The sequence below is a fragment of the Phoenix dactylifera genome, chromosome 18 (genome assembly GCF_051530095.1).
Source record: "Phoenix dactylifera cultivar Ajwa chromosome 18, Ajwa_hap1_PhDact_Kaust_v1.1, whole genome shotgun sequence".
NCBI lineage: Eukaryota > Viridiplantae > Streptophyta > Magnoliopsida > Arecales > Arecaceae > Phoenix > Phoenix dactylifera.
In genome coordinates, this window is record NC_143207.1 from 16,098,946 (window position 1) to 16,109,731 (window position 10,786).

Here is a 10,786-nt window from a genome sequence, read left to right on the forward strand (position 1 = left end):
AGACATGAGGGAATTGTATCCACTAATTGTGTGGTGAGAGAGAGAGAGAGAGAGCAACGACTGTAAACATGGTTAGGAATACGAGGAACGTAGGTTCTCCAAGCAGTAACTTTGAATAAGATCTTGGTTCATAATTTATTTAGTATCGTGTTGTTTGCGAGGGATGGAGTTATAGGTTTTTGGTTGGAATCTTGCTTTATTGATAAAGCTGCATATTTTTGGATTGAGAAGGAGAGATCAGGTGACTTTGGTACTACAAAAGGCGAGATATATATTCTGAATGTCTCTGCTGAGGTCTTTCTTGCTTTTCTCTCTCTCTTTTTTTTAATTTATGTGTCATGCCCTCACCTGCTGATGCAAGTGATCTTGTAGTGAGAGGCCTTCATACATGAGGTAATTCCTATCGTAACATAATCTTCTCTCAAATTCTCAGTCGGTGTGCTAATCATGTCTCAAATCTCTTGTACTGGGATGTTCCCACACCTTGGGTTCAGGCTTTCACGCAGGGTGATTACAAGAGAAGTCTCCACATGTTTTGGACTAGATAGACAACATGAAAACTGATTCCTTCTCTTGAGTATCTTAATAATTCCGTCATGCTCAATTCAAAGAATAATTAATAAGGCACCGCCATACGTATGTACTTATATATGTATGTTGATACTTAGCTATATATGCATGTATACATACATACATATATTTTTTTTTGTTGAACTCAAATTACACATCTTTTTTTTTATAATAAAAGATGTACAAGCTTTATTAGCGCACGGAAAGCAAGGGTATTGATTATAATGTCAAAGCTTAATATGAGATATTGTAATCATATGCGTTTCACTTGCAACATTAAAAACAAACAAATACACAGCTTATGACTTGATTTAGAGGAATATGTTTTTATATTTCCACCACAATTGAAGACTGAAATAGTCTAATAAAAATTTCCCTTTTCTCCCCTCCAAAAAAAAAAGTCACCATGAGCACCTAAAAATTATACACTTTTTTGGTTTTATTTTTTTTAAAAAGAAATATTAGCGAATGAGTGGGAAGCCCAATTATGATAAAGTATGTATCCAAGTCTAAATAACCCCCTCCAATCAAGAGTAATTTCCATCTCTTGTTCAGTCTCAATTGTGGCGCAGAATCTCCTTAGGCAAACAGATGTAGATAGTGAAGGAGAAGAAGAGAAGAACAATATAAAAGAAGCACTACGTCGCCTTCAACTTAAGTACTTAATGTTTGGAGATAACATATAGTAAAAATAAGGATAATGTGAATCAAACAACAGGAGACAATGTGTCCACAAGAGATTTGTTAGCGGATGCAGGTCGTAGGTCAGTCTCAGAACTAGATAGCAATATAAAGCGGGGGCCTTGAATTGACATTCATCTCCAAATGAAGCATCAATTTATAGATAGGAGAAAATTCATATGCCGAGCCCCCTCCAGAGCTCACCCATGGCCACCACACAAGCCTATGGCCGGAGCAATAATCACAATAGTTGTATCTTGTAGAAAAATTGCATGATGCCTCGCAAAAGTGATTCAAAAGTGCATGCAGCTGTGATTTAACAGCATGCTTAAGAAAAGCACACAATAACTGATAGCCATTTGTGGTTGCATGTAACCTTCACCTCTGCGTGGTCCAAGCTAACATCATTAAGACTCAACTCCTGCCACCACCACCACCACCAGGGAAAGAATCATTTGGTATAAAGGATAGCAGCGGAGGGCCAGGAAAGAATTACAACGGGCATTGTAGCCAATATATATATATATGGAGAGAGAGAGAGAGAGAGAGAGAGAGAGGGAGGGAGATACAAAAATAGCTAAACAAAAAAGAGAAGGAAAGAATCATGCATCTGTCCATCTGCAATACCCCACCAAAAACTTTCCAACCATCATCATCACCTCCTGGTTCCCCCACCACTACGAGAGCAAAGCTGTAGTACCTAATCATGGACCACCACCATTACCACCAGAGTCGCCACCTTCGTCGTCGTGATCATCAGCAATCGTTCCCAAATCCAACGGCTATGAAAATTTTCTTTCTTTTCGGTTCATATGTTTTACTGAAGCAGTGGAGGCGGCGGGCGAGAGCGGGAGAAGAGCTTCTGGCCGGGGGCGAGGATGGCGAGGGGGTCATATCGGGCCTTGCGCTCGACGAAGCGGGGCCAGTCGCGGCCGAAGTGGCGGGCCCAGTCCTCCTCCGACTGGTAGTGCGGGAGGTAGAGCTTGAAGTCGTACCCGTTGGCTCGGCAGCACTCCACGATCTCGCGGTTCTGCGCCACCAGCTCCGCCGCCGCCCCGCCCTCCGAAGACGCCAAATGGCTGAATCGCAGCAGCGCCACCAGGTAGAATATCTCGCTCTCCGGCACCGCCACCGACGTCCGCGGGTCCCATCTTCAATCACCAAGAAGAAATCAACCACCGTCCATCAGAAAATCAACATTACAAGATCAACACACACGAGAACTATATAGCACCACTAATCCACTATCCCATCCCAATGACCGCCAGTATCGTTGCCGTTGCCGGTCGTTATAACGGAAACAACGGCCATTGTTTTATACCTTAACCAAAATAAAGTAGATAAATAAATATAACCTAGTTGTTTGCCAAGAAAAAGCTGAAGGGGTATTTATAACGGGCGTCATAAATTGCCATAACGGCCGTCGTCGACACTCCACTCTTCGGGGAAAAGGACAAATAGGAAAAAGGGTATTAACGTCAAAGGGAGACAGGTGGAGCCCACCGGCGGGGCACGGAAAGGGGCGGAGTAAGCAAATGGTGTCCGTGGGGAATATTATGAGCACTTGGCCGCCCCCTGTCATTTCCCGATTTGGCAACTGTGTCCTCCACATCTGGCCGCACCAAATCTCCTACGCCTTAAATACGTCTATGTTTGAATTACCAAATTAACCCCCTCCCCCCAAATCTTACTTGCTCCGGAGGAGCGGGTACACCAGCATGGGCCCGCCAATGCCGTGTTTCAAGATTTGCTTGAAGACGTTGCGGTCGAAGTCGGCGATGTCCGATGAGGCCACCAGGAGGTTCAGCCAGGGATGGGGAGTCGCCCAGGTCCCGTTCGCACGTGCCGCATCCTCCGCCCGCTGCACACGTGAGAGGAAGTCGACGTACGGCAGTTCCGCCGCGAACTCCAGTCCCCGGATGTACCGCAGCGGCCGCAGCAGCCCCCCCGCTCGCTGCCAAAAACAAAAAATGATAAGGCCAGGGGCGTTCGGGACGTTAGCCAATCCGGATGAGGACAAATGTGGTGATCCTTCACGGGCTTGTCAGGGGCATTCACGTCACATTCCGGGATTTTGGACGCAGGCAGGGGCAGGTACCCCACCCTCTCCACAAATGCCACTAGGCTTGAATTTAATTACGAAAGAGTGGTACTGTAAGGCTCCTAATTTTGGACAATGGGGACATTTGGGCGTCAGGAAATCCAGCGGAGATGCACGACGCGGAAGCGACGGACCCGCTTTTGGGGTATACGGATGACGAGAATGCCCCTTGCTTCGGAGATATTTACCTGGTCTATCGCGTCGCGTTCGTGATGGTTGAAGTGGAGGGCGACTTCGAGACAGTAGAGGACCGGACCGGACCCGGCCGGGATGCGGGCCGGTTCGAAGGGCGAGTCCGGGGAGAGAGGGACTGAGGGCCAACCATTCACCGAGTCGGCGCTGTTAACGAAAGCGAAGCCCTCCACGTAGTCGAAGGCGGCCGGCTCGGGCCGGGTCACGAGCCACTCGGCGTCGCGTGAGTATTCCTCGAACCGGTCGTACACCACCCTTATCCATTTCACCTGCGCCAGCGAGGTTTTTGGGGATATTTCGGGAATAAAAATAAATAAAAAGAGATTTTAAAGTGGAGGACAGGATCGGGTGACCGCGAGGTGAGGTTACGTACCATGCAAGGGACGAGGAGGAGGGGGACGCGAGCACGAGTGATGACGCCGAACTGGCCGAGGCCGCCGAGGGTCGCGAAGAAAAGGTCGGGGCGGGCGGCGGCGGAGCATACGACGCGCTCGCCGTTGCCGATGACGACCTCGAGCTCCAACACGTTGGCAATTTGGGGGCCGTGCCGGAAAGCCTGGCCGCTGATCCCGCCGTTGGAGAGCGTACCGCCGACGGTGAGCCGCAGGTAGTCCGTCCACGACGGCGGAGCCATCCCGTGTCGCCGGACGGCCCACTCGAGCACCTCCTCCCACAGCGCCCCGCCGGGCACGTCGACGGCGGGGCAGCCGCCTCCGGCGGCGGACGTGCGGACGAGCTCCATGGTGGGGCCGAGGGAACGCATGTCGAGGACGAGGCCGCCGTCAGCCATGGCCTGGCCGTTGATGGAGTGGCCGTTGCCGCGGGCGGCGACGGTGAGTCGGGGGGAGCGGGCGGCGAGGAGGATCGCGGCGGCGACGTCGTCGGCGGTGGCCGGCCGGATCACCGCCACGGGGCGGGCGCGGGCGATCCCGCCAAAGTCCTCCCCCGCCGCGGTGACGGCGGCCGGGTCGGCCGCCGCCTGGAGGTCCAGAGCGTGGAGGACATCCAGGTCGTCGTCGGATCCGGCGGCGGAGGTCTCCGCCTCTCCGTCGCCGTCGAGGGCGAGGCGCTGCTGCTGCTGGTCCAGATAAGCGATCATAACCGGTTTCTTTCTTATTTTTCTTTGGTTTTTTGGGTTCGTATCTTATCGGGAACGATTTGGGGGCGGAGGTTGGGGACGGGGATGGCTTATATAGGGCGGAAGCGCCGGCGTCAAAAGGACGTCGCGGGTTTATTTTATGTTCTGACGCCCCGATACGATCAACACCCTCAGCCCGCGGCTCCTTAATGAACGAGTTTAAAAATAATAAAAATATTTATTATTATCTATTTCTCTGAACAAAAGGAGAATAATTTATATGGGAAATTGGACAGGGGTATTTTGTGAAATAAAAAATCTGGGGATCGAAACGGCCTTAAGCGCCCCTGAGGGGACGGCTCCCACGCCAGCGAATCCGAGGAGGGGCATTTCGGGAAGAGGAGCGCTACAGATCACCTATTCGTTCCCCTATGCGTTCCAGTCCGACGTGGACGCAGGTGATTGGGAAGTCCAGTACCATCGAGCCAATTACCGGCTTCCACACCGTATCAACAGCAAAACTGGTGCTTTAGTATTTCTTTATTTGGTATATAAAATGGGGAGTCAGATCATGGATGGAATGATTGGGGGATTGTGTGGTGTATGATTGGGGGATCATGACCGGGGCAAGAAGGTGGAGGTTTTGGTTTGGTCGAAGTTTTTTTTTTGTAAAACGTTTCTTTGCCTTCTTTTTTCTGGGATGAAGTTTCTAACGATGGCTCTGCTTGATTGGGATTGGTTGCGATGGATACGCTATAAAGTTCGAAGAGAGAGCCCTTTGATCCTTTTGGCATACTGCCCCACGGCTCGTTTGGTTTGCGGAAAAAGAAGGAAAAAAAGTGTGGTCAACAGAAAAGTAATGAGATGCCTCTTGTTTGATTGGAGTTTTCAAATGAGAGAGATGGAAAAGTTGTATTCCGATGATAATATGATTCATACATTTTATGAGAAAATCTTTCCCATGAGGCGGAATTCACTCCATTTTTATTTTTTCCCAAAAAGACCCTTCAGCATTAAAGAAGCATTAAAGAGGCATTAAAGACCTAATTTTTATTAAAGGTATAATAGAAATTATACATAACTTTTCCAGGAAAGTGGATGGTCAACCAAACATAAGCATTTTGGAAATCTGTCACTTTCCTATAGTCAACCAAACATGCCAAAAATAGTTTTGTAGGCATCCTGTTCTTAGGAATCTGCTTTCCAGGAATCATATTCCTAGGAAGGAAAATACTTACCGTGAACCAAACGAGCCCTTAGGTATTGAGATTATTAGGGTTAAGATTGAATCTTATTGAAATTATGAAATTTTTGTAGAGAATATCAGACCATTTTAATGAAATCTCACCTGGAGGCCACCCTCCTTTGCTTTGTCATCTTCTTACTCTTGATTTGGCTGGCTGCACTTACGCCAGAATAGCGTGAGCATTCGTTGTACCAAAAAAATAAAATAAAATAAATTTTAATGAAACTCTTGTTCTTTTTTCTCTATCATATATTCCCTATCTTGCATACCTCAACTATAATCCATATGTCCAATATATAATTCCTTTTGAATATTAGGCCATAGATTACTACCAAGAATTGGAGGTGTTAAACTGCAGACTGACTGCGCTGAGGACTACGCAGCCCTACTAATAGAAGTCTGTCTCATTGCTGAGGTAATGGAATGATACAATATTAAACTCATTAGCATAAGCATGCAGCCTTAAGATCTAACACTTTGGCTTTTTGCAATTGGTCTACATAAACTAGTTATAATGGCCTGAAGTCATAGTTAGGTAAGAAAATTTCATGCAATGAGACACCAAACTGTTTATTTTTTTATTGCCAAACATGACTGATTAAATCTTGAAGTTAGACAACCAGGAATTTTAGTTTTTGTAATATCTTGCTTCAAGAGGTGTAGAATCTCAAAAACAGTACAAAAAAAAAAAAAAAATCTCCAAAGTCAATTCAACCTGAATGCAATAGACTTCCCACATATTGTTAGACATAGTATTAAAATGTCTTGAAGTACTCTTAAACAAGCTATTTTATGTGCTGTAAGTAATAGAGCCTATAAAGCTATAGCTATAGAGAGCGACATTTATTGGTTTAAAAGGTTGTGTGACAACATATATACTTTACTATTGTAGGTTGTATATGATTGAATGCCTTGAATCAAAAATTTTATAATTTTTTCTCTAAAATAATTTCAAGAGAGAAATAGCAAAGACAAATACACTTATTGTCTCTTACTATTGGAATAGTGAAAGCAATTATTTGACAATCATTGATATGATGTGTACATAAGATAGATGCACTTCTTTACATTCATGTGAAATTTCACTAGAGAAGTGGAAGTGAAGATTTCTTCAACCTATTTGTAAGACAAAACACAAACTATCTTGTGAAAGCCTAAGTTGTTTAAGATTGATGATTTTGGCACTATATTCACTTTAGTTAATTTTAATTTTCAAATATAAATTATTACTAGCTTCTTGACCTAGGCAAGCCGAGTCGTATGCAGATCGCGCAAAATGTTAGTTTAATGAAAGTAACCAAGTAGGCCCGCACACGCAAAACTCAAGTTGGTGGTATATGGAAAGTAAGCTTACGTGGATAAAGTTGTCGCTTCCTATCATTTCACCTTCTAAATGCATGAAATTAAGTAAGCTTGTCATTCCATTATGGTGACACTTAATTATGATGCTTAACAATCCAGGATCTTAGGCCTATAAACATGTTTTTATCAACTGTTAACTTGTTTTAAGTGGTTGCATAGCTTGTCAAAAGAGATCGTTTTACAGAAATTTGGTTACAAGACCTCCAAGCTCTATTAGTTTACAGTGTTCCAAGCAAAATCTTTCCTAGCGAGTAGCTCAAGAGGAAGGGTTTCCCAGTCTTGGAAGCTAGAGACACGGCAATGACAACGCTATCTTTAAGAAATTGTAAGCTTGAAATGGACCAAAATTAAGATGTAGACCCCAATGTTCAGAAATATTAACTTGCAAGTGAATTATTTTATATGATGATTCATGCAAGCATGTGTTTAATCCCACATCGGTTATTCGTTCGGTAGATCTTTGATACTTATACAACTAGCCAAATAATACCTTCCAGCTATCCATTTTGGATGGAGTTCTGAATTGTTATAAATAGTATCAGAGCGGACCCGGCCCATAACCTGTAGACTAGGAGACACTGCGGCACGCATCTATTGGGGATGACCACGAGCCGATCGTAGTATTTGTGATTAGATTTGAATGGATTTGAACTCTTAACCTGACGAGGACGTCAGGACTTGAACGGAGGGAATATATGAGGATCTGTGCGGGACCTGAACCACACTGGTGGAAACAAAGCTCCGTTCCAACTGTGCTACCACCTTGGTGGCATGCTATCCTTTACCATTTACCATCTTTTACTTGGTCCAACCTCTTGTGGCCTAAAGTAGAGTGATCTTTTGATTCCCTTTTCCATTCAAATTATTGTAATAAAGTTTTCTTATTATTATAATGTCAGAGTATGAGAATGAATTTACCCAACCAAAGGTGGTCTCGGAATGGGCAAGTAACAGATAAATCCATGATGTCACAAGATCTCAACGCTTTGAAAAAATTGCTTGTCAACTTTTATTTTTGGGAGAAAACAATCGAATATCTTGCTCATATCTATTCGAGACCATTTATATTCCATTGGTGTTGATATCATTATAGCTTTGAATTCAACATCACATCGGATCCTGATATGATTCTTATAATTCTGAAAAGATCACTTGGATCCTTTATAAGATTACACAAGGTCTTTGTGCAGAATCTTCAGCCAATTTGGGGTCTTTTTTAATGTGGAAAAGAATAAATGTTGTGCGCGTGTAGGAAAGTGCCCACAAGTGACCTGAAAACAAGCCTTCCAGAAGTATTTTGTTGGTCTTCATATTTTTTTTCCAAAAAACAAAATACGAGCTAATTTTTCACACAAATGGTATTTCATTGATCTTGATATCTTTACTTTATTAATTTAACATTTTTTGACATGATCAAATGGATCAAGTTACATTTATTTGGATGCAAACGATTGAATGACATTTTGTTGTAATTCTATAACTTGGTCAGCAGGAGAGTTACATGGAGTGAAGGCTCCAACCTAGTGGCTGACCGATTAACTTATTGTCTCTTTGTTTGAAGTTTCATCTAGAGGTTCACAAATCTCTTGTTAACGCATTCCTCCTTGACAATTTGCAATCCTTAAGCCTTCTTAGAATTAATGGCACAATTTTGTCAAAGATGAGATTGTATGTGACGTCTTTGTGTCTTGAGTGATTTAATTAGCTGTAGTCTCATAATCCAGTATGATGGCCTGATTTATTTTCTTGACTAGTTCAACTAAAAAAATAGATAGTCTTGGTTGCGCCTTGGAAGTTAACATTGTTGATGTTAGCGGAGGCCTGAGGGGCCGAGTCAACATTGGCGGAGGCCTGAAGAGCTGAGTCAGTCCTGCCGCCTGCTAACGTGGATGCGTTGGAGGAGTAGGGTGGGTTATACCACTAAGGGGTCCCTGAACCCACTGGCGAGGCCCTGTCGGAGTTTGGAGTAGAGCGAGGCTTAGTCGAAGTCGACTCGTGGCGCTATGGGCCCCTGCGCTAGTTTAAGGAAATAAAGTTGCACCTTCACTAACACCTGCGGGTTTTGGTGTAATGGTAGCGCTTGATCCTGACAGTTGATATGGGTTTATACCACATTCATTTCAATAGTTATGATACAAAAAACCGATCAATAGCAAGCCTCAAAAGACCATCTAGTATAGACTGGATAATGGTTGATCTTCAGAAGGGACATCTTTTGCAGGTTGAATAAGAGATTTTGAAAGGATGTCGATCTTTGATTAAATACCAGATATAGACCGAGAACATAATCAATAGGCTGAATTACTAGGCTAGTAGGATAAAATACATGGCTAGTAGGCTAAGTTATACTCGGACAGTAGGTTCAAGTACTTGGACAATATGATGAAGTACACAGTTATTAGATTGATTTCAACTAGAAAGATGCTGACTTTAGACCAAATATTAGAAAAATAGACTGAAATACCAAGAATGTAGGTTGATTTACCAAGGGTATAAGCTAGTAGCTAAGGGTGCAAGCTGATGTGTGCATGCTGGTATGCCAAGGATATAGACCGATACACTAAGTTTGCAAGCTGATAAACTAAGGGTCCAAACCAATATGCCAAGTGTGCAAGCCGAGTAACTAGAATGTATACCCAGAGGATGAAAGTTATCGACTTAAGATAAGGCTTAAATAAAGCAAAGTCTTGGGATGATTGCTAGCCAACTATTATCGCCACCCATGATTTGGAAGAAGCGGTCGCATTACCTATCATGGATGGAAATATTGGTCTATGTGGCTTACAATAGAAATGACAAATATCCAAAATGAATAATGGTACCTATCTCTCTACTGCCCATGATGTAAAAGGAAGGTAACATTACCCACCAACTGTGTGAAAAAAGAGACACATGTGGCATATCATAACAAAGACAAGTGTCCAAAGTGAGTAGCGGTTCTCATCTTTCTACTACCCATGATATGAGAAGAAAGAAAGCACTATTACTTTAGCAATAGTGGCCTATGTGGCACACAATAGTGAGGACAAGTGTCCAAAGCTAAGTATTTGCATCCATTCTACTAGTTAAGAGCACTTATAAATATTGGGCTACAATCATGAAAGGGATTTTTCTCGGAAGAATGAAATTATTTTTGTAATATGTTAGTTTATGCTAAGTTCCATACCCTAAACATCCACTTTGAACAAAACTCAATCTCACAACTACTAGCTGACATGTGGGAACACATTGCATGGAGCCATGTACATTTACTTTTGTATTTTCATTTTTTATTGCACTTTTAAAATCTATTTTGTTATTTATTTTTTGTTTTCTCTATATTTTTAGGTTAATTTATTTTTATGCTTTGGTTTTTTATTTTTTTTAAAGATTTGTCAATTGGTCCATTTTTAACATCTTTTTCTACATTTTTATATCTTATGTATCTTTATATTGCATTATTATTTTTATTTTAGTTTAAATTGATCTATTAACTCTTTTTTACTTAGTTTGTGGTTTTTTAAATTTTTATTTATATATGAGATAATATAAAAATAAAAGAAAAAAAGTATTATGT

General features: G+C 42.9%; 1 protein-coding gene across 1 annotated transcript; it reads right to left on the reverse strand.

Moving 5' to 3' along the window:
• Positions 1-959: 959 nt before the first annotated feature.
• LOC103703401 (cytokinin dehydrogenase 11-like) lies at positions 960-4,869 on the reverse strand. Its single transcript, XM_008786249.6, has 4 exons — positions 3,918-4,869; positions 3,541-3,813; positions 2,943-3,205; positions 960-2,402 (listed from the first exon to the last, which is right to left on the reverse strand). The coding sequence occupies exons 1-4, from the start codon at positions 4,641-4,643 to the stop codon at positions 2,069-2,071; spliced, it is 1,596 nt and encodes a 531-aa protein (XP_008784471.3). The 5' UTR covers positions 4,644-4,869; the 3' UTR covers positions 960-2,068.
• Positions 4,870-10,786: the final 5,917 nt, after the last annotated feature.